This window comes from Papio anubis, chromosome 5, assembly GCF_008728515.1.
Source record: "Papio anubis isolate 15944 chromosome 5, Panubis1.0, whole genome shotgun sequence".
Classification (NCBI taxonomy): Eukaryota; Metazoa; Chordata; class Mammalia; order Primates; family Cercopithecidae; genus Papio; species Papio anubis.
This window is the reverse complement of record NC_044980.1, coordinates 52,116,251-52,141,277: the sequence shown is the minus strand read 5'-3', so window position 1 is coordinate 52,141,277 and position 25,027 is coordinate 52,116,251. Positions and strand designations below refer to the sequence as shown.

The following is a 25,027-nucleotide window of genomic DNA, read 5'->3' as shown; positions in this document are numbered from 1 at the left end:
GGCCCTAAAGGTTTAGGTAATTAATTAAACATTTGTAAATTCTGGTCAGTTACAAAGTCTGTTACCTCCAAGAACAGTACCCCTACTCCCAGCCTCCAGAGCCAGCAAATAGGGGCTGTGCTACCTCTTACAAAGTGAGCTTTATTGGGTAAGTGAATGAATGAGGAACCCAAATAAAGATGATTTTGGAGAACCCAGATGTAGACATGGAAAATTTCTTTGCTTTACAAGAGCTGACAGAGATAATGATATTTATATTTATAAACCCATCTTCCTATGTTTTACTCAACACAAATTCTTACTACTTTGTAAAAATTTAACCAACTCAACAGATGATATTTTTTAATGGCTGTTGAATTATGATAAGCCCCTCTTGCATTATTGAGAGTCAATTAAAAGAGAATAAACTTACTTTAAGAATACATAATTGGTGAAATTTTCTCTTGAGACACCAGAATTAAAACAGGCTAGACAGTCTTCCAGCAAAATCATACGTCAGCCACACTCTCAAGGCATCAGTTATGCAGTGTGGATTCAGTACCAAATATCCCTTAGTTCAAGGTGATTCTAAGGATAGCACTCTAGTAAGTGTAGGATCTAAGGCTGCACTTGGTACTATGAGGGCTCCTCCACTGACATTTCCACCAACTTGGCTTTGTTTTATATTCCAGACTGGAGCATTCATAAATGGGGACTTATGCTAAATGCAATATGTATTTCATTTTTTCCATTTTGTAAAATGTGCATGTAGTTTGTTACGGGATTTTTTTTTAAAAATGCCCAGAAGCACCATCCTATAGCAATAAAATATTGTTTTAATCAAAAGCTTGGTTGTACTACATAACAAGCAAGTTCATAAAACCATTCAGTGTGAAGGTTTTTAACATTGTTGAAGAAGGAATTTTGCAGTTACAGAAAAGATTAAAGGAAAGGGCTGTTCTGGTGAGGCCTAAAGCAAAACCATGGATCTTGTGATGAAACACGCATTCTGCCATGACCGATTGTCACCAGAAAGGTTTTGAAGGCACATTATAGCACTGGATAAAATAAATCTATATCAAGTTATAGACAAAGAAGAGGGCTGGACACTCACAGCTTGGTGCTATGCCATGACTCTCCAAGAGGCTCACTGGGCAAAGACTCAGGCTGGTTCTCCTGGCCTTGAGCTGGAGGGTGTTTTTTGTCCAGCAAATAGGGGCTGTGCTACCTCTTACAAAGTGAGCTTTATTGGGTAAGTGAATGAATGAGGAACCCAAATAAAGATTATTTTGGAGAACCCAGATGTAGACATGGAAAATTTATTTGCTTTACAAGAGCTGACAGAGATAATGATATTCTATTTGCCTAACACATAAGGGAGCAGAAGTAATGAGCTTTCTTAAATGCTGTTTCTCTATAACACATTGCTGATGTCCTACATTTTACCGTCATACACATCTTTCCAGGTAGTCTGTATTTCTATATGAAACATGGAATCCAAACAAATTGTTGCTATGAAGTGATCAGGGTGTAATATATCTTGAAATGGAAGGAAAGCTGATATAATTCTAGTTGTATATATTTTAATAACCACATAGAGGTTTAATGTTATAATATAGTATATGCATTTTGAAGCCCAAAATGTTTTAAGGATTAAATATATAATTTTTCAAATTTGTCTTATCATTTCATTTTGTTCATTGTTGTAGAACTTAAGAGTTGTTGCAAACAAATAAATTTTTATAACCTTCATCTTAATAAATTATGCAAAATAGTTGACTTTCAGTCATTATACAATTAACATGAACCCAAGGAATCTGGTTCTATGAACAATGTCAAGACACAGTAAATGTTTAATGAAATTTGGTTACTAGAAATTTATATAAGAAAAAAATATCTGTAGGGGTTAAATTTAGTGATCATTCTATTACTTTCTCTTGATCTCTGATGGATTAGAAGTCTATTAAATATCTCTACATTTTGCTTGACACAAGTGCATTGTAATTACAGCCATCAGGCCATCATTAGCCATTTATTATTTTCATTTACTAAAACAGTCTCTATGATGATGACATCCTGTGAGATTAGGAATCTAATGGAAACAAAAATCTTGAAAAAGTGAAGTTTGCAGGGTAAGACCCCTCATCAGAACAATATCTTAAGAATGAAAAGGTAAAGCTGGTGTAGGTAAAGTGAAGCCTCAGGGATGCGAAGGAGGGAGACTTCCTCCCAGCAGAGTTGCCATACCTAGCACCAGCTTTCTTTCATCTTGCTTTTATATCCCCCACTGCATCATCATAGGTATCTAGAGACCTCACCAGGCAGGCTGACGGTCATGTGTGGGTTGCCTAATTACAGGAACCTGAGATTTGACCACTCGGTAGCCAATTTTCTCTTTATGTAGAAAGATCTGATGATTTATATAATAATCATCATCATTAATACCTCAAAGGTGACCTCACCCAGAAATGCTGGGAACTGGTGGAGTAGGACAGGGGTGGGGCCAGTGTGTTCCTTTAAATTTCTGTGTTCCCAGTGCAGGCTCCCCTGTCTGAAGGCATTTCTGGAGTGTTTTCGGCCTGTTCACTTTCTCTTACTGTGTTTGACTTCTGTTCATTCGTTTGGAAGATCCCAGCCAGCACCATGACTGATGACGAACTGTCTGCCTTGGTAGTGGATAATGGGTCAGGGATGTGCAAGGCAGGCTTTGGTGGTGACGATGCCCCCCGGGCTGTGTTCCCCTCCATGATAGGGCGTCCTCGACACCAGGGCGTTATGGTAGGCATGGGCCAGAAGGACTGCTATGTGGGAGATGAGGCTCAGAGCAAGAGGGGCGTCCTGACCCTGAAGTATCCTATCGAGCACGGCGTGGTCACCAACTGGGACGATATGGAAAAGATCTGGTACCACACATTCTACAATGAGCTCCGTGTGGCACCAGATGAGCATCCCATCCTCCTCACCGAGGCACCCCTGAACCCCAAGATTAACCGGGAAAAGATGACTCAGATCATGTTCGAGGCTTTCAACACACCAGCGATGTATGTGGCCATCCAGGCTGTGCTGTCCCTCTATGCCTCAGGACGGACTACAGGCATCGTGATGGATTCTGGGGATGGGGTCACTCACACCGTGCCCATCTATGAAGGTTATGCCCTGCCTCATGCCATTCTCCGCCTGGATCTGGCAGGCAGAGACCTGACTGATTACCTCATAAAGATCCTGACAGAGCGAGGCTATAACTTTACCACCACCGCTGAGCGGGAGATTGTGCGAGATGTCAAAGAGAAGCTGTGCTACGTAGCCCTGGACTTTGAGCAGGAGATGGTCAGGGCAGCCGCATCCTCCTCACTGGAACGGAGCTATGAACTTCCTGATGGGCAGGTGATCACCATTGGGAATGAACGCTTCCGATGCCCTGAAGCCATTTTCCAGCCTTCCTTCCTGGGCATTGAGTCCAGTGGGATCCATGAGACAACCTTCAACTCTATCATGAAGTGCGATGTGGATATTCGCAAGGATCTCTATGCCAACACCGTGTTATCTGGAGGCAGCACCATGTACCCGGGCATTGCTGACCGGATGCAGAAGGAAATCATAACCCTGGCACCCAGCACCATGAAAATCAAGATCATAGCTCCCCCAGAGAGGAAGTATTCTGTTTGGATTGGGGGCTCCATCCTGGCCAGTCTGTCCACTTTCCAGCAGATGTGGATCAGTAAGCAGGAATATGATGAGGCTGGTCCTCCTATCGTTCACAGAAAATGTTTCTGAATGGGCTTCTATATCCGTGGGCTTACATTTTCCCTTTTCCAAGGTCACAGTGATGGTACTGCTTTTATCCACTTTCAGTAGAATACATCACTCTTCCTAGCGTAAACCAGCAAACCTATCTCTCCATCCAAGTATCCTGGGCTTTTACCCAGATAACCACATCTGGATCTCTGGCAAGTACAGGTGAATTCTAATACCATATTCTATTTTCTTTGTCTATACTGTTCAAAGATATGTAGGCCAGCTTAAATACATATAAGTGACAAGGAGTAAAATCATGAGAAATGTCATTTCAGAATGCATAACTATAATTATCAAGCTTTAAAACCTAGTTCTCGCTAAAATATTTAACAAGAACAGGCTATATAAACTTGTTTTAAAAAAAAGGTGTGTACGCATTTAGCAACCATGTCTTACGAGTTAAGTATCTTTGTTTTGTTTACTTCTTTGTATGGAGATAATGAATTATAAAGTTCAACAATATCCAATATACATAAGCACCAGAAAAATAAAATATATTGTGAAATATTCTGATGCATCTAGCTATCTGAACAGCTAATGTGAATTTCTTTACTCCCAAAAGTCATCATTTTAATAGGTACATATTTTAATTGTTTCCCTTGCTAAACAAGCATAATGAGACAGCCATCATTCCATTAATGTTTATAAATCATCTAAATGTTCAGCTCATAGTGGAGTTCTGCTGCTCAAATCATATTTTAATATCTTTCTTATTGAACCTCCTCATAACAAAACTACAGACAACATCTAATTATTAAAAGAGATAGATATGATAATATCAAATTAATGTCATTATGTTACAATTTGACAGAGGTAATATTATTTCTATTTCTTAGCATAATAGCACATCTTGAACAATTTCTGTAGACCACGATTATAGATATTTCTCTTATGCAAGGATTTCACTGTGGGAAAATAGAGCTGCAGCATCTTTATTAATTATAAATTTTACTACCAGTATAGCGACACAATTTTATTCTTGGAAAGCTTTTAGAATAATTCTACTTTATTATGTCCAATAACTAGCAATACTTATTTATGCAAACTGTCTCTGAGATACTAACATCTTTGAAAATATCAATGTATCTTCCTATAATGTCTAAAATATTTTAGTTACTCCAGTGGTGATTTATCAACCAATTTTAAGTACCAGTATATTTATTCCAATCTGTGCTTTGATTTCTGAATATTTGGATATCAGCATTATTTGTATTTTTCAGGGTAATTTCTGAAAATTTAAAATATTTATTTGGATTGCTTATTCAGGCATTATCAGGTACTCTGGAGGGAGGAATCGCTTCTCTTTTCTTCTTAGTTGGGAAACTTGTACTTACGTTATAAATCTTTAAAATGGAATCAGTAAGAATTTTTTGTTTAAGATAATGCTTTTCAAATAATTTGATTATTCCTTATTGCCTTTATCTGACAACGTAATTTTTAAAATGCATGTAAGCAAAATTAATCTCCAAAAATACTTTATTTTATATAACTTGCTTTCAGTACATTAAAATTGCTTCATACTTGTATACTTGGATTTCCTGTTATTTCTCCTCAACCATTCCCTTAGAATTAGAGAATGATCCAGATAGCATCTCTTTTTATATGTGTGACCTATTCATCTGTATGTTACAATTTTGTACCTCATACATTTAATTATGTAAACATTAAAAGACAAATTTTTAAAAAAGGATAGCTAGCCATTTAATATTATATAGATTTCTCATAATCTAAATTTTAAAGCTGGGACTCAGTGGACAAACGGATCTTCAGGTAATTAATAGGCAGAGACAATGTCAACAATAATAATCATAATATTTTGGATTTATATGCTACAATGCATTCCATTTGCAGAGTGAGTAGTTCTCACAAACATTCTGACCTGCATTCTGAAATACAAAAAAAAAAAAAAAATACGACTTCCCACCCACAGAATATATATGGGGCAGGTAATGTGAACATACAAGAGAGTGAGCTATAGAGCCCCACAACATTAGGTGAAAATATGAGCCCCATAATGCAAACTATGCATTATAAATCTTAAATTACTGTGGTAATTTAAGAGTTTATTATAAATAAAATCCACAATTTCTAGATAACAAGTTGGTAAAATGCCAGACACTTAAACCTAGAGTTTTGGGATATTCTCCTCTTTATCAACATTGACTGACTTATGGATGAGTTTAATGAAGAAACAGCCCATTTCACAATGCTACGTTTTAGAATCAAAGAATACCATCTACATAGGTAATGCAATTAACATGCTATTCATGTATCACTAGCCTGGCTCATCAACCAAGTTATTTAGAGAACTTTATATAAATATAGGGTCCCTGGCCCTGGGCTCAGAAGGTCTGGTTCAGTTGGTCTAGAATGAGCACTAAAAATCCAAATGCACAGCCAACTAGAGGAATCACAGCTCCACGGAATTCAAAATCCCAGCACATTACAGGCTCCATGGACTGGAAAGCACTCCAGACATTCGCTTCATCCATCTTCCTCCGAGGATGAGACAGCACTGAAGCAGACTTCTCAGATGAATTTCATACCTTTGTAAATGATTTTCATTCTCCCTCTGTGATGCCTCCTGAGTAGCAATATAAAGCCGGGGCTGTATCACAATCCCCTGCACACTGTTGTTATTTCCCAATCACAGGTAATATTTTTCTGAAAGCATGACTGATCCAAAGCCAGTTCTACTCTTCTTTTCTAACATATAAATGTGCTTAATTTTCAATAGTGAGCTACAGTAATCCTAGGATACAGGTTGAACTATATCCTATCTAGATATGCAGTTCACAATTCTGTAATACAGAGGCCCTAAATATGAGTATTACATTATCCAGGCAATCAAAGGATAATCCTTTGGATGACAAGGACGTTGCCACATTTATTCACTCATTACACAATTATTAATTCAATGTCTTATGCCAGAATGTGCTTAAAGAACAAGTTGTACTAAACACAAAAACTTTTCTTAGGTGTCTCTGGCAGCATTATGATCACTAATTATTGGGGTTGGTATGGTGATCAATTCTTATTTTGAATACTTCTATTGGACTGTACCAGAAACTCATTTTTAAAATGTAAAACAAAAATGTTCACAATTTTAAAGGCTCATTTCAAAAGGATCCTTCAAAGTCTAGAGAAAGATCCCCTCTTCCAAAAAAAAATGACAACTCCTCCCTTGAATCCCTACTGTATTGTTTACATGCATACAGCCTCATAAACACATTGCAAATATGTGTCCTCCATTCCCACCCCCAACATCATCAATATGCACCTGAGGGACAGAAATGGGGACAGTATTTATTCCCTCTTTGAATCCTCCAGGCTTTTCCTAGTGCCAGGCACATCATATTGATAAACATGGTTTGAATTAACAAGTTAGTGAGTTCATGGATTCTGATGTACCTTGTGAACCCAGTTCTGCACTGCCTATTTTTTACCCATCTATTCTCAGCTCCTGGTCTGTTAGCATCTGTTCCTAGTCTGTTAGCATCTGTTTTGTTGGTAGTATATTTCCCCTGAAGCCTATTTTCTCTTTTTTATTTCTTCCTCTCTTTTCTTTCCTTTTCCATCCACTTCTCCCATGTTTCTCAACATGTAGAGCTAGATTTTATTTTTTCCCCATCATAATGTTATTTATTCCATAGTCAAAATTATCACTAACATCATTTTTTAACAAGACATGGGGTTTTATTAAGGGCTTCCATACAGGAAAGAGAGTCCAGCAGCAGTGGGCCAGACAGGAGAACTGCCTTACATACAGAGGTGGTCCAGTGGTGGCAGGCTGGAGAAGATACCCACCTTCCATATGGTCTAGTGGTGGCGGACTGGACAACATAACCACACAGCCCAGACTAACATCATTTTAATACCACTCATTTATCTTGATTAACCCTGATCATCTCATGTAGTTTCTTTATTTTAACTTTTATTTTAGAGTCAGAGGGTACATGCCTCTGACACAGGTTTGTTCCCTGGATATGTTGCATGATGCTGAGATTTGGGGTACAAATTAGCCCATCACCCACGTACTGAGCATAGCACCCAATAGTTTTTCAACCTTTGTATCCCTTCCCCGCTCCAGTAGACCCCAGTTTCTATTGTTGCCACCTTTATGTCCATGAGTACCCAATGGTTAGCTTCCACTTATAAGTGAGAACATGAAGTATCCAGTTTTCTGTTTCTACATTAATTTGCTTAGGATAATGGCCTCCAGCAGAGCTGGGTTTTAATAGTCTTTTACTTGTCCATTAAAGTTTGCTATTATTCTGAATGGTCAAAGTATCACCAACTAAATGGCACGGGTTTAAATAATATTGCCATCTGTGGCTGCTGAAGTGGAAGGAAGAGGAAGAAAAAGAAAGAAAAGAAAAGAAGAAAGAAAGAAGAAGAAAGAAGAAGAAAGAAAGAAAGAAGAAAGAAAGAAGAAAAGAAAGAAAGGTTAAGAGAGAGGGAGGAAATAAGAAAAAGGGGAACAAAGAAAGGAAGCTCCTGGAGTACGGTATAAACTCTTTAAACCTCTTTAAATCTATAGGCATTCTTGCTAGTGTTTTCCTCTTTACTAGCTCAATTACTCACAGAGTTGACAGTTTCAGATATGTGACCCTAACAATTCAGACATTATAATACATTGAAAAGTGTGCCTTTCTGGTAACTATTCTTAGCCTCCTTCCAGAGTTTACAAAAGATTCCTTTCAAAAAATGTTTGAAGTTAGGAACTAAGCATGTGGTTTGCCCAATACTGCTTCCAGATGTTGATAAGTACAGTTGGAATGTCTTTAAAGATATATATGTATATATCAGTAGACAGACTTCTCATTAAAACTAATTTATACTTTAAGACTTCCTTTTTAAATGTAAAAGGAACTGTTTGAGTTATAACTGTCATTAAAAAAAAAAAAAACTAATCCCATAAGTAATGAAGACTCTAGAGCCTCCTCAAGTTTTCCTGCTTCGTTTTTCATCCTATTCTTCTGATGTCCTAATCACCTTATAATTTTAAGTTCAGTTATATCTCTTCAACAGATGTTCCAGTATGATATGATGACAGAAATTTTATCTAGACAACACCATAACGCTGCTTTAAAAATGGAAAAATCTTATTTAGTTGGCTATTTGACAATATATGTTAAAAGGCAAGTTATTCTCTCAGGAATTGGGAATGAGACATTCATAATCACGTGTATACTAAATGACACTGTCTGGTTCAAAAGGAGCAGAAACAGAGCCGACCCAGCAAGAAGGATGAAAGCTTCTACTCATGTCCCCTTTGTGGGTGTATTCCAGTTAAGAAAACTTTTCTTAGCCATTTTATAAGTCGAGAGGGAACAGGCAAAGCCAGACACCAATATGATATTTTAACATGACTCCTTCTCACACCGCATAATCTCTGTGACCCACTCAAATGTCCCTAAATGTCAGCCTTTCTTGTAGCAGAGAAATACTAGGTTGGTGCAAAAATAATTGTGATTTTTGCCATGAAAAATAATGTAGTTACTCGACATTGTTTTTTTTTTTTTTTTCCATAGTTAGCTGTCAAAGGAAAAGCTGGCCTCACCAGTAAAGACAAAGTCATGTTCTTTGGTGGAAATGCTGGGATCTTCTAAGGCAGCACAGCGTATTCATAATGGAAGTTTTCCACAGAAATATAAAGTTTTTTTATAAATCTTGAATTACTCTGGTAATTTAAGAGCTCATTACATGTGAAATCTATGATTTCTAGATAATGAGTTGGTAAAATGTCAGAAGAAATGTAGAACACATCCTTATTTTTTATAAAAATGGCATTTATTCAATGATGAGAATCAAAACATTATATCTTTGGCTAAATTAGTCAATTTTATCAAAATAGAAGAAATTATAAGCAGTAAAATAAAGACAATGTACAATTTTAAAATTTTGATGGACTCAGAGAAACAAAAGTTGGTGTAGAGAAAGGAAATTTCATCAATGAAAAAGATGGTAAAATACCAATTAAAAAGAAAATTCTTGTGCTACCAAACTCCAGATCTTATTCCTTCTATCTAACTGTATCTTTGTACTCACTAACCATCCCCTCTTTATCTGCACTCCTTCCTTCCACCCTTCCCAGCCACTGGTAACCATCATTCTACTATCTCATGAGTTCTAGCTTCCACACATGAGTGAGAACATGCAATATAGTTAAGGGTAATTTATTGTATATCTCAAAATAACTAAAAGAGTGGAATTGGAATGTTCCTGACACAAAGAAATGATAACTGCTTGAGGTGATAGATACCTCAATTACTCTGATTTGATCGTTATACATTAAATGCTTGTATCAAAATATTACATGTACCCCATAAAAATGTATTACTATTATGTATCCCTGATAATTAAAAATGCTTTCTTAAGTCTTTATTTTTACCTGATCTCAGTAACACTTACTCATTACTTTCATATTTGAGTCACTGTAGCCAAAATCTGTAGCCAGTCTGCTTGACTGCTCCTCAAATATTGCCCCCACAAAGGAATTATTTCCATTCATAGGGTCAAGTATGTAGGATGAATATAGTAGATACTGAATGATTCATTTTTGTTTTTGTCTTGATTTTTAGCTAACCAGCAATTTAATGCTCTTTTTATTGAACAAGAATTTCCTTTAATTCCCTTTCATGTGAACCTTGATCAGCTAGAACTTAGGCTCAGCCTGTCAGATACTCTATTCTGAGATTTTCAATACTTAGAATCTGAAAAAGTGATGCAAATTTGCAAGAACTGTTGAGAAATTACTCATGCATTTTGTGACACAGGAACTCATCAGTGACAATGGCGTGGTCCCGTAGTAGAGTCCTAAACAGACTATTGCCTTGGCACAACTTAAGCTAATTTTCTTTTCGGTTTCTGTCCATTTCCCAAGAATGGAATCTGGGAGCTATTCACTATTCTTTCAAAACTATTTTTTCCTGTTTAAGCTATCTAAAGGCAATTTCTGCTGCATGCAATTAAGTATGTTGACTAAACATATTTTGGTACCAGGGAATGGAATTGTAGATAACAGACCCTTAAAGAATTGGGCAATTCTATGTTTGGTCATCTGGCTCAATTCAGGTTAACGCAGTTTAAAAAAAAAAACCTACTAGCATTCAGTAAGGGGAATCTTATAGCTCATGGCAAACAGGAGAGAAATTGCTCATTAAAATATCTCCTGGGATCACTTAAAATAAAACATTTTTAGGGGGCAAGTCTGTGGGGAAAGAAGCTTTCACTGTCATTGAACAGTATAAAGGATATGAGTAATTTCATGTTGAAGGACGGATGGCTGCCTTCACTGACTCCAGCCAGCTTAAAAGAGAGTATAACAAAGTTAAATTCCTACACATATCTCAAAGCATACACTGAGCTAAAAGAATCTTTTATCTCTTAGAGACATAGGATTGAGTACCTAAAAAACAAATTTCATTGATTGAATTCACAGATTCACTAGGACTTTCATTTTAAATGTAGGGCAAAGATGGAAAAGATTGAGACCCCAAGAACCAGAGTGGCTATTTAGGAGAAACTGAGAACCTGGAGATCCCAAACATCCAGCCCTGCCCCTTTGAAGCCAAAGCAGCCTCTTTTTCCTTGTATGATGAAAGCTTTATCATTTGGTTGTGCACCTAAAACAGCCTTACCTAATGGAAGGTCCTGAAAACAAAAAGCTAATTTTAACAGTTAGGATCCTTGTATGTAAAATAGAGAATACTCAGAGGGTTTTAACTGAAGAAAATTTAATTAAAGACTGTTTACAGAGGTCTAGACAGGATTAAGGAATCAATAAGGTATGATGAGACATCCAGGGCTAACAATAGCAAGAATCCATTATTATCACTAAGCTTGAAGGATTAAGAAAAAGAAGAGGTATGATCATAGCCCAGCAAGAATGTCAAGGAAGAGGAGCTATGGCCATAAAGGAATACAGTCCCAGCCAGGACCCTGGCAAAAGAAAAACAAAGAAGAGAAAATAAAAACCCTGACCTCTCCCCTCCTTCACTCCCCAACAACTTCACTGGGGTCTCCCATTGGTCTAAACCAGTAAGAAGCCAGAGATCAAGGGAAGCCAGGTGATATAGTTCTTAGAGGTCAGCACACAAAAGGACAGAGCAAAGCAGGGTCTTTATTTGCAGTCATGCAAACAATGGATAGGTCTGGAAAAATATAAGAGGTATCTTGTAAGCTAAATCTGGTGGTAATTCAAAATGTGGCTATTATTCTATACATAGATTTTATTTGCTACTTATGGAAGCAAATAAGTAAATTCCCTGTAACTATTAACATGGTTAATAGTTTTTCTCTGAGATAAAAAAATAATTTTTTAGTAATTAGCTTTTACCCTGTATGGACATAGATAACTTTACCATCTTGCTGCAGTTTTAAGACAACTGCCCAATTCTGTAGTACAATTCAGTGTTCAGTGACTGTCTCATAATGCCAGAGGACATCACAGTGGTTTACATCAATATTTTGGAATCTATAGAGCAGAATGCATTATGTAACCTCAGCAAATCTTACTAAGAGTGCAAGGGATAAATCTCACAAAAATACAAAACAAGGGTTTTACTTCAGGAAACTATTTTTTTGAGGGAGGAGGATAGAGATTAGGATATATTTTTAGACTATATGCTCCAAATAAGAAGATGCTATCACCTTTGAGTGATAATTTCTCCAATGGATTTAGGCTACCTTGAAAGCCATTCTGCGACTTGACCCTTACAACCCAGTAAATACAAAATTTCTTGACAATTCTGTGGTAGGTGGAGTTACTCAATAGAGTTGGGAAGCATCCCCTAGGGCAGGAGTTCAGCAGCATCCCTTAGGGCAGGGGTCCCCAAACCATGGGCCACAGTACTACTCTGTGGCCTGTTAGGAACCCGGCTGCACTGCAGGAGGTGAGCGGTGGGCTAGTGAAGCTTCATCTGTATTTACAGCTGCTCCCCATCGCTCATATTTTCACCTGAGCTCCACCTCCTGTCAGATCAGCGGCGGCATTCGATTCATAGGAGGGTGAACCCTGTTGTGAACTGCGCCTGTAAGGGATCTACGTTGCATGCTCCTTAGCTCCTTATGAGAATCTAGTTCCTGATGATTTTTCAGTGATTCCCATCACCCCCAGATGGGACCATCTAGTTGCAGAAAAATGAGCTCAGAACTCCCACTGACTCTACATTATGGTAAGTTGTATAATCATTTCATTATACATTACAATGTCATAATAATAGAAATAAAGTGCACAATAAATGTAAAGTGATTGGGTCATCCCGAAACCACCGCCCACCTCCCAATCCATGGAAAAATTGTCTTCCACAAAATCGTGGTGCCAAAAAGTTTGGGGAGTACTGCCCTACGGCTTTAAAGCAACACATTGCCTGTTTCAACAAACAACTCTACTTCTCTTAAGAACGAGTTCTTGGGCCGGGTGTGGTGTCTCACGCCTGTAATCCCAGCACTTTGGGAGGTGGAGGTGGGTGGATCACAAGGTCAGGAGTTCGAGACCAGCCTGACCAAAATGGTGAAACCCCGTCTCTACTAAAAATACAAAAATTAGTCGGGCGTGGTGGCACGCACCTGTAATCTCAGCTACTCAGAAGGCTGAGGCAGGAGAATCGCTTGAACCCAGGAGGCAGAGGTTGCAGTGAGCGAAGATTGTGCCACTGCACTCCAGCCTGGGCAACAGAGCAAGACTCTGTCCCAAAAACAAAAGAAAACGAACAAACAAAACAAGTTCTTGAATTGCTATTGCGTATGGGTAGAGACAGAATATGTCATCTTAACGTGTAACTTGCAACCTGAGCTACTTATTAAAAACTGGTTCACCAGTCATAAAAACTACCATGCCAGCAGCACTCCATAATCAGGTAGTACTATATTCAGGTTGAGACTGACTCAATTCTGAAGGTATAAATAAGTTGCACAGACAGATTGCTCACACCTAACCCACGTAAGTCCCCATTTTTTACTGGTAGGTCACAGGGGTAGTGTATGTTTCCGGGAATTAATGTTAACTTAGAACCAGTATCCATCAATCTCTGAAACATATGCCTATAGTATACAGTTACCCTTGTAAATGGTGCAGGGTATTCATATTTAAATTCACGTATGCATCTTCATGAGGAGTTGCCTATAATCAGTTGTCTAAGGAGTTAAAAAAAAAAAAAAAAAAAAAAGCGAGCTAGACTTACAGAGAGCTGCCAGCAACCAGAAACGGGCTCTGCAGTGTTCAAACCCGGCCACAGGAATAGGCCAGGAGAGTACAGAAGGGGGTCATCCTAGCAGGCAGATCTGCAATCAGAGCAGGTTGTATTACCACTTTAACTTTCAGGTAAGAATTTACATTCATTTCAGGGCAGTGGCTAACAAATAAAAGCAATAAAATTGAGGATGATTGACAAAGAAACTTCAGGGGGAGACATGAAGGAGAACTCAGAAAAGGAAGGAGTATTCATATCTAATGTGAATGCATTCTCAACAGCCCTTACTGTAGAGGAGACTAAATAATCACATCGACCTACTGCAGGATTGTCAGTCTTCTTTCCCAGGTGTTCAAGGGCCTGAGCAGTGAGTTCATAAATAAAGAAGCCTCCACAGAAGAGGGCAGAATATGCAGAGGACCTACACCACAGGCTCACACTGCCCAAGGCTACTCTGGCTGCTTCCATGGCTGAGTGTCCGCTTTGCTAACATAAGCAACCAGCCCTAAGCCCTGAAAAGTGACACACCCCAGAGGAGCCAGCCAGAGGCCTGATGGCATGTTGATTACATTGCACCTTTTCCATTGTGGATGAAACACTGGAATAAAAAGTGGATTTGAATTTGCCTTCTCCGCCAATCTTGCTTGCTACTATTGCTGCCTAGCAAGAACTCACATTATAGTAAAAAATGCAGGTCAGAGGGTTGGACATTAAAGAGCTTCAGTGTCTAGTCAGGTACCATATCACCCTGAAGTAACTGGCCTTAAAGAAGAATGGAATGTTGAACTGAAGAGTCAGCCACAATGCCACTTAGGAAACAACTCTTGAAAGGCTGGGGTGCTGTCCCCCGGGATGCAGTACATACACTGATCCAGTGAGCAAGAAATGGTGTTTTCCCATGACTGGAATACATGGACCTTGCAATGGAAAAATAAAAGTTGGGGAAATACCCCTCATTATTACAGCTAATGACTCCCTTGCAATTGTATTTATCATCCTCATAGCTCTGCACTCTGATCGTTTAAAGCAGAAGTTGGCAACATTTTTCTGCAAAGGGTTGGATAGTAACTATTTTAGGCACTGCAGGGCATGCAGTCTCTGTCACAATCACTCTGCCACTATAGCTTGGAAATGGCCATAGGCAATATGTAAATAAATAAATGTGACTATGTTCCAATAAAACATTTATTTACAAAAACAGGTGACAGGCCTATGGGCCATCGTTTCCTAAATCTTGGTCAGAGGAGGAATACTTCTACAAGTGAACATAAAGATTATTTCATTTCATTGAAAACTAAAACCATCCCCTGGCCATTTTTAGCTCCCCTACCAGTGGACAAACTGGCATAAAAGGAAATTACTATTGGCATAAATAACTGATCCTGACAATAAAGAAGCTTGCTGCTTCATTATGGAGACAAGAATGAATATGGATAAGGTCTAGAAAATCTCCTGGAGTACCACTTACATAACTATGTTCAGAGATAAAATTAACCAAAGAAACTATAATTTCATATAGACAGAGCATGAAGGCTCAAGTTCTTTGGTGGTGAAGGATCATCCCACCAGGTAAAGTAAGACCAACAGCTGAGTTGCCCCTCAAAGGTTTCCTTTGGGAAGAAAAAGTAATGAGTTCCAGATTCAAAATGTTGTTTCAGGGTCCAGAAAGATATTGGTTGGTATATACCTGGTACAGCAAGAAGGTAGAGATAGAGGCTATAGTCCTCTTTCCTGCAACTCAAAAAAGACATCTAGACAGAATTGTCTGCTAATGTAAAACAACTGGGACTGGCAGACGAGAGGCAGAGAAGAAGACACCCCAAGTCAACCAGAAAGCAAACACAGCGCTTACGTGATGGAGTAAATCAACACATTCAAAATCACAGCATGAAGGTGCTGAGGTGGAGAGGGAGGCAGTATGTTTACCTTCATGACCATTGTTTCGTTAATTGTGATTAATATGCTCTATGCTAAGAAGATTAAGAATACTAAAGAACAGTAAGCAATGTGTTTGTTCTCATCAGATTGCTCTGGATGAAAATACAAGACATAAGGATGTTAAAAAAATAAATTAATTAAAATGAAGACAACTGTACAAGTGATATTAGGAAGTACATAAAATTTCTAGTGATAAATTCCACGATGCAATGACCTCTACAAAAGAACAACCAGCTTTGTGGTGACTGTTGGAGCAGGAGCTGGTGCTCATTGGAGCAGGAGCTGGTGCTCTTGTGTACACATGCTTTATTTTCATAAAGTCATTTAGGGTCTCATGAAGGTGATCTAATCAAGGTGGTTCTTTTTTTTTTTAGAGATGGATTATGTTGACCAGGCTGGTCTCCAACTCTTGGCCTCAAGTGATCTGTTTCAGCCTCCCAAAGCGCTGAGAATACAGGCATGAGCCACTGCACCCGGCCTAATTAAGGTGGTTCTAACAGCTCCTGGAACACTAATGTGTGGTTATTTTTAGAGGACTGAGAAGCCTATTCGAAACAATTTTGCGGGGGGGGGGGGGGCGTTTAGGGCTGTGATAAATTGTAATGGACCCAAGAGAGAGCCAGTGTTATGACTTCTGGACTGGGAGTATCACAGAAGTCTTCTAGACAGAGGTGAGTTACACTTTGAAGGGAATGTTGCAGTCCTCTTCATTCTGTGTTTAGCAGCTACTTTTTTTTAAAAGTGGTAAAAACAAGGCACTATCCAGATGAGAACCAGATGTAGTTTAGAATCAGTAGGGCAGCAAAGCATAAAGAATATGGATTGCTGATGAAGCTGGATCAGGGAAAATCAAAACTGAAATTCAGGATCCTTTCTTTTCAGACCCTAAATGTCTGAGGGGAGCAGGTAATACTAGGCTAAGAGAAAAATTGTCACCAGCAAAAAGAAAGAGAAAGCAGAAGCCCAAGAATTAACGTGATCCACAGCAGGGTAGCCTTGTACTTAGTGGCACACTCAAGAGAGAGATCAAGCTATGTGTGGGTAGCAGGGAGTCAACTGTATATTATCTTTCAGGTAACTTGAGTGTTAAGGAGTGGCAGGAGGTCTTGCTCACTGCAGTAAGAACCTACAGCATCATCCAACGATTCATATAGGTAAGTTGTTCAATGCGGCACATTTCCCAGGCTTTTAGTTTGAGGACCTGTACCCGGAGAAGAATGACTGTGGCCTGAGAGTAATATGCTTCACGTGGATTTCCTTAGGCATGTGGAATAGAATTTCAGTTGAAAGTGAACATTTGCTTGGAACTTTTAAAGTTTCAACCACTCACATTGGTGGAATCTGTTCTCTTTGAAAATGTGAGAAATGTTTGCCATTTGAAATTTTTATTTCCAGACCCAGAAATATTAAGGTTTACAGCTTTAGAAAAGAAACACATGCTTTAAAATGTGATGAAATATCAAGCCATTCCAGGGAATATGCTTAAGTAACCTTATATGAATCCAACAAGACTTAAGAGTATAGATAACTTGGAGAAGTCATCCTCTTCCAAAGGAAAATCTGCAGCATTTCCACCAATTCTTTTAATATTAACCCATTACACATTGCCATAAATAGTATAATAAAATATAACATATGTAGCTATATTTGATTTATTCCAGGAAATAAAGAAGAATGGTATAAAGAAACACGCTGTACAGTATTTCTAGAAAGACTAACAGGACTACCTATTTAAAAATCCAAATCTAATAAAACTAATAATGAACTCTTCGTTGCTAGGCTTCAATTTAAAGACAAAAGAGACTGAGCACTTTAAATTGAGAAGAAAAACTAATTCCGTGGAAATTACATAAAGTAGGTTGACACTACATAAAACTTTTGAGTTTTAGATAAAAGTGCTCAAGTCAGGTCAACATTATCTTTTTTAATTCTTCAAGTACAGACAGTTCCAGGAAAAAATGATCTAGTCTTTGCTCCTGGATTTATGATGGAACTTCCACTTCTGATATTTGCCAAATGATTTGAATAATCTCATCACAATACTTTCTTGGAAATTACAGACAGGGACACATTGTGTCTCTCAGTCAATATATATGAGTCCATATATACATCTGTCCAATCTACCAAGACATTCCATGTCCTTGGCTGGAATAATAAAACGACAACTAGACAAGAGAATAATGAAATTAACTTCTGGTGGTTTCTCTAATCCCCCATATGGGGTGTGCACACAAATATGATGCCCTGCACAGAGTCCAGAACGAATTAGACCACAGGACTGATGGGTGCTGTGACATGAGGAACGCGTCTTGAGCATCTGTGAGGTTATAGACTTAACTGTTTCTTCACAAATTAGATTTTATTACTTATTTATATAAAAGCGACTCCCTGAGTAAAATTTTCTTTTATTTTTTCAATTCTCTTTTGAATCACCTTGCATTTTCCAACCAGCTAATGTAGTAAGTATTTATAGGAGAGGAAATTTTTTTAAAATGAACAGAGCTATTGCTTCTTTCTTCTAAACGGTTCCCAGGATATCAATACTTCCACAACCTGGGTCCCAGGGACAGCATTGTCCACTAGTGGACTTGTCACTTTCTGACCTCCTTCCACATCTCTGTTCCCTCTTGTTGGACACCCTTTCCCACCTCAGATATCACCTTCAGTCGGTCAGTGCATTTTCCACAATCACCACCAGTTCCAAAGCAATTGTCCACTCCCATCAACTCAACCCTCATTTACTATCTTTTCCAATTCCTCCTCTTTAAAAAGAAAATATTTTGGAGCTGCTAAAAATTCCAGCTTTTTTGTTAAAATATCTAACTGACAAAGATTGTATATATTCAATGTGTACAACATGATGATTTGATATACCTCCATTTGAAGTCGAAGCAGTAGACAATTGGTTTATTACAGAGTCCTGACTACTAGGCAACCCACGAAAACCTGTTTGGTTTCAGCTTAAAAGTTAGAATTTCAAAATATTACTCAAATAACCAAAATGTTTCCCAGGCTTAAGCCATCTTTGTGATTGCTTTGAAAAACTGGTCCTGCTTTGTGTTTATAGATGGAGCTGCTGAGACTTGAGTGTGTAGCGTGTACTCTCCAGATCTGGTCTACTCTCACTAGTCATTACCAATTCTTTTTATCTTAAAAGAGGCCAGTTGTCACATTATGGAGAAGGTCATGGTATTTCAAAAGAAGTGTAAGCTCATTATAAGAAATGCAGCTTGTAAAATTGCTTCTTTTTTATAGCAATCAAACGGGTTATGCATATTCTTACGCATACAGATATTTAGCAGCTATTGAACACCTAATGATAACAGAAAGACATAGCCAACAATGTACGCGCAATTCAACTGTTGCAGTCAGTACCTTATGGAAGAGGTAACTGGGTCCTCGTCAGGGTAAAGTGGGAGCAATGACCCACTTGTTAGCTGACTGCACAGAGGCTGCCCCTGTGTGTTTCTGGGGTTAACAGTCCTCAGTTTCATCAAGCTCCTGAGTTCCTTAATTCTTTTATTGCAAATCCCCAAATCTTAGGGTTAATTCGCACAGTGAGATGTATTCATATCATAAAGGAATTTCATTTTGAAATCCTTATGGCCAAGCCTTGCTTCTTGCAGTAAAAGTATCTTGGATTCTCTCCGCAGGTGAGCGTCCCAGAGGAAAGTTAATAATAAGAAAGCCTGTAGCACAGCTGCAACACACATGAAATGCTTTATGGAGACTTGACTCAAGGCTAAGCATGGCATGAAGCGATTCAAGACAGAGAGTTGTGTGCAGTCAACTAATCAGTTTTCCCAGTTAAGGCAAGTCCCTCAGAAGCCACCAGCCTGGCCTGTCACCTGGGCCTCTTACACAGATGCCTGTCTGCCTGGCTTACTGGCACGTCCACAGGACAGAGGCTCTCTTCTCCACTAAAATATTGGAGAGCATATTGGGACTTCTCAAAATCTAAGTCCAAAAACTGAGGCTACAATGTGTGTTACTGGGAATTGGGAAATGATTTGAGCTCATCAGAAAAAATTTAAAAAGCATCCCAAGAGCAGTGGAATTGAGGCTATGATTTCTTTTTTCTATGAATTAATAATTTCTGAAATACATTTTATCTTTACACTAAGATGGTATTTTTTTAACTTTCGTTTTGGACTCAGAGTTACATGTGCAGGTTTGTTATATAGGTAAACTCATGTCATGGGCATTTGGTGTACAGATTATTTTGCACCCAGGTACTAAGCATAGCATAGTAAATGATAGTTACTTTTCCTGATGCTCTCCCTCCTCCTACTATCCTCCTTCAAGGAGGCCCCAGCATCTGTTGTTCCCCTCTTTGTGCCCATTGGTTCTCATCATTTAGCTCTCACTTATAAGTGAGAACATGGGTATTTGGTTTTCTGTTCCTGCATTAGTTTGCCAAGTAGGCAACAGGTAATTAAGATGTATGGCAAGGAGACCCCATGAGTTTCCTATGGCTCTTGCAAATAATTACCACAATTTAGTGACTTAAAGCAACACAGGTATATTAGCTTCTGGAGGTCAGGAATCTGAAAAGGGTTCTACTGAGCCAAAAATCAAGGTGTCAACAAGGCTGTTTCTTCAGGAGGCTCTAGATGCATCTGTTTCCCTGCCTTTTCTGCCTTCTAGAGGCCACCTGCATCCCTGGATTCGTGACTCTCTCCTCCCTTCAAAGCCAGCAGTTACATCACTCCAACCTTTGCTTCAGCCCTCACATCTCCTCTCCTCCTCTGACTCTCCCACTTCCTCTTTCACTTGTAAGAAACTTGTGATTACATTGAACGCACCTGAATAATCCCATATCAACACCCTTAACTTAATCACACCTGAAAAATCCATTGTGCCATGTAAGGTAACATATTCACAGGTTAGGACTATGGAAATTTGGACATCTTTTCTGGGGGAGTAGCATTATTCTGCCTTCCATGGGGGTGTTGCTTATTTCATTTGGAATCTTATGGATAAGCCTCAGATACTGTGAGAACCACATACAGACAGAAACACAAGACTGAATAGTAGGACACAGTATTGGTCACACCTGGGTGAGACGTGGTGGACTCTTGGCTCATATGGCCTAGATTTAATTCCCCACCCCAGCTCCTATTCACTGTGTGATTTTGACCATGTAAATTTGCCTCCTCGGAACTCATTTTTCTTATTTGCAAATTAAATCTAAAAACAGAACCTATTTTATAGGATTGCTGGGCTGATTCAATGAAATAGTGTGTATGTGGTACTATGCATGGTAAGCATTAAATATTATTTATAATAGAATACGATCATTATATATTATTTATTAATGATGGTCATAGTAAGTATTAAATAAATAATAATATAATAAATAATATGTATATATGTATACATATAAATAAATACATGTGATTCATATAAATAAATGTGTATCATTTATTAAAGATAGTCATAAATATGCCCCGAGTAAACAGAAACTAGAAACCAGAGAGAAAAAATAAAATATACATCCCTAATGTCTTTCTGCAGCTGCCACAGATGATTGGGAGGAGATGGAGAGAGAAGAGAAGTGTGTTGGCTCAGAGGCTGGCTTGAGGTCACTGATCTCCATGAAGGATCACATCTGAAGTAGCCAATACCCCTCTCACAACCATGTCAAAGAGCCTCTGGGCAGGGCCTTGTGCTTTAAAAGAACACCCAACTACAAACACCAAAGCACAAAGATTTTGTTTCTTGTTCCCCTTCCTGAGTCCGAGTGATCTCATTGTTCAGTTCCCACCTATGAGTGAGAACATGCGGTGTTTGGTTTTCTGTTCTTGTGATAGTTTGCTAAGAATGATGGTTTCCAGCTGCATCCATGTCCCTACAAAGGACACAAACTCATCCTTTTTTATGGCTGCATAGTATTCCATGGTGTATATGTGCCACATTTTCTTAATCCACATCACACACCAGAGCCTATCATGGGGAGGGGGGAGGGGGGAGGGGGGAGGGATTGCATTGGGAGTTATACCTGATGTAAATGATGAGTTGATGGGTGCTGACGAGTTGATGGGTGCAGCACACCAACATGGCACAAGTATACATATGTAACAAACCTGCACGTTATGCACATGTACCCTAGAACTTAAAGTATAATAATAATAATAATAATAAAAAGATTTTGTTTCTTTTTGTTTAGTCTCATAAGAAAGTTTTTTGAAAGTGTGATCATTGATTGAGTGAATGAAAATTAAAGAAGAATGGGCCAATGAGCGCCCTCAGGCCAGATGAAGCTAGGGACTGTGAGCTCTGTGGCATGACAGTGCTGGATCGAAGGAAAGGAGGACTGAGAACCATGGCCTCTGCCCTTGCATTTGCCTAACGTTGAAAAAAAAAATCATGTAGCATATGTGTCTGGACAGAATTATATCGCCAAATACCTGCATACCCTTTCTCTGTTTTATCTTCTGCTCCAGTGGTATCATCTTGAGAGGTGCTTAGAATTACGTGAAATCCCAGATTATTATTTTTTTAATGAGGTATTTTGGAAGGAAATGCACCCTTCCCAGCTCTCAGGGCACTTGACTTGGTCTGTGGTTCCCTTTATGAGTTTGTACAGCTCCAGAGGCCAACCAGGAGTTCTGGGCACTGATTGTCTCCCCCTACCCCAGTAGAGCCGGACTACTGCTCAACTCATGTGAGCAGCCTGGTCCCCAGTGAAACACTCTGCTTCAGCTTCTAGAGCACCAGCAGCTGGACCTGGGAAATAGACTATAGGAATCTTTAGCAAGAAGCTGGCCAGGCTTTGGACGCAGTTTGGTTGATAGTTTTAAATATTTAGACATATAGTATGTGCATCTCCAGTTGTACTCTTGCCTTGGGAGCTGTAATTGTTAGGGGCAGGTCCATAAGCAGTATTTCCTCCTGCCATCATTAAAGGGATGTTCGTGAACCAGACAGGTGGAATATATTAGTCTTCCTCCAAGCTCACAGAGACATAGACCCAACCACAGAAATTTAAAGAACAGGAGAAGTGGACAGAGAGAACCCTGCTGGAGAGGAAACACCTTCCAAGTAAATTAAGGTGTCTTCAGGCCTAGAAACATAAAATGTAGTTTCTCTGCAAATCAATTCCATGAATTCTATCTGAAGGTAAACAAAGACAGATTCAGAGTTGAAACCACATCCCCTATGGTAAAGGAAATTGGAATTACATTAACAGAGAGACCGTCCATAAAAAACTCTTCAAATCAAGTCCTCTTTTATGTCACATAGTCTTTATCAGAAAAAGGATGGAGGGGTCCAGGTCATTTCAGAAAGTATTTCAGGGCAAGCATGTCTGATAAAGCCCTGGGACACCCAGCAGCCAGACTTCCTTGGGAATTCTCGTCTGCTGCTCTCTCGAATCCCTGCCAATTCCTGTGCCTTGAGATCCAACCTTCCGCAGGGAGGCTGACCACCCACGGTACATTGTCCCGAACAATCATCTCCAACATTTCTAGTGTAAGAGTTCCATGTAAGAAAGGCTGCTGCACTGGTACAATAAAATGTCTCTCTAAGGAAATGCCCTTAGAAGTGAAAACAACCGAGGGAATCAAAGCTGAGCTGAAAGAACCATGTCAATAGGAAAATCCCAAATGCTCAGCCAGGAAAATGAACACGTGTGATAGAAGAGGTTGGGAGGGAAGCCAATGCAGAGAATACCCTAAGTAGGTCAGTGTTCAGATTATAGCCATCTGCCTGGCAGCTGCAAGCAAGGGAACAGTACAGGATCTGAACACCCCTCCTCAACCATGCTGAGGGCCCAGGGACACACCTCTCTCTCCTTCCCTTTCTCTTCCTCTCCTTTCTCCTAAAGCTCAACTTCATCTCCCCCTTTCTCCATCCCCACCTTTATTCCCAAACTTGCTAAGCAAACGTTCTGACATCTCTGCTATTGCCAAATGTCTAATGATGCACACGGCATATCACAGAAAAGGAATATATTACAGCAACAAGGAAATAAAAAGAAAGCCAAAGTCCAAAGCTTTAACAACAACAACAAAAAATCTATCTGTGCACACAGGAACCGGTTTTAGAGCAAGCAATGCGCAACATTCCACGCTTTTCCCTCAAAGCCCCCGGGCTCATCTGAAAGGTCAGGGAGAAAACGGATGGAGTAGTATAAAGTCCTTTTCTTTCCTAAACAATGTAATCTTTGTAAACTTAATGTTAGGTTTTCTGAAATGCCCTGTAAAACCCTGTGTCTCCCAGCTCTCAATTTCGAAGAGTGCAATTAAGCTCCCGTGTGCAGACTTGCTTTGTTTCACCCACGGGCACGTGTTTAGAATGAAAGAGACGGGCTCATCCATCACCCAGGTCTTCTTCAACAGGACATAAATGGGGCCACAGAGGGGAGGGAGGTGGGAGGTCATTTGCTGCCAACCACTGGCCTTCACCAGTGTCTTGTCTTTCTCCTCTGAGACCTCCCTCAGTTACAGGGCCTTCCTCTCCCCCTCAAACTCCTACATCTACTGTCCTGGATTGTAATTTCAAAGTTTCCGTTTTCTCAGAACAGTTTCCATTTCCCTGGCTACACTGAAAGCTTGTTCAGAATTTACATTTCATGTCAGTCTCACCACATCCCCACTCCCATAGATCCCCTAGTGCAGAGCTGGTTCCTGACCCAGCACCTTCTGAGCTGATGTTTGCCGCCTGATGCGGTGCTGAGAGCTTGCTCCCTGCTGGGAAATGATGGATTTTCATGTACGGAGACTGGTATGAGTAGAGGCGACTGCTATGAAGCAGCCCCGTGTACTGAAAAAGCACAGACTTCAGAGAACGACCAACCGGAATCTGAATCCTAACTGCCACTCCTTGTAACTTAGGAAGTTACTTTACCTTTCTTTACTTGCTTCTCTGTCTAGAAAGTAGGAAAATAACACCAACCTCCCAGCCTAGATACATGAGGAGTACAGTAGATAATATATTTATTGGCAAAATAATTGGATGGCAGAAAAAAAAATTCACCAGTGCCCTCCTGGAGAGATTTTAGTATTTTTAAAGGAATAATATATTAAGAAAATCAGGAGTTGGAGTGAGAACTCAAAAAGCATTCTCAAGCCATAAAAAGTATTTGGTATATAGGCTTCAATGGAGAGTGAAGGTTT

General features: G+C 39.2%; 1 protein-coding gene across 5 annotated transcripts; it reads left to right on the top strand.

Annotated features, from left to right (window-relative positions):
- Nucleotides 1-1,468: 1,468 nt before the first annotated feature.
- Nucleotides 1,469-21,703, top strand: ACTBL2 (actin beta like 2). Of its 5 annotated transcripts, none has more exons than XR_002522558.2 (4): nucleotides 1,469-3,936; nucleotides 12,711-12,953; nucleotides 16,983-17,062; nucleotides 21,426-21,703. XR_002522558.2 is itself a non-coding variant. In XM_021939377.2 (1 exon), the coding sequence occupies exon 1, from the start codon at nucleotides 2,623-2,625 to the stop codon at nucleotides 3,751-3,753; it is 1,131 nt and encodes a 376-aa protein (XP_021795069.2). In that variant the 5' UTR covers nucleotides 1,469-2,622; the 3' UTR covers nucleotides 3,754-5,302. The 5 variants fall into 5 exon arrangements, 1 of the variants encoding a protein (XP_021795069.2); XR_002522556.2 differs by lacking the exon at nucleotides 21,426-21,703 and adding an exon at nucleotides 19,562-20,030; XR_002522557.2 differs by lacking the exons at nucleotides 12,711-12,953; nucleotides 21,426-21,703 and adding an exon at nucleotides 19,562-20,030.
- The last annotated feature ends 3,324 nt before the right edge of the window (nucleotides 21,704-25,027 follow it).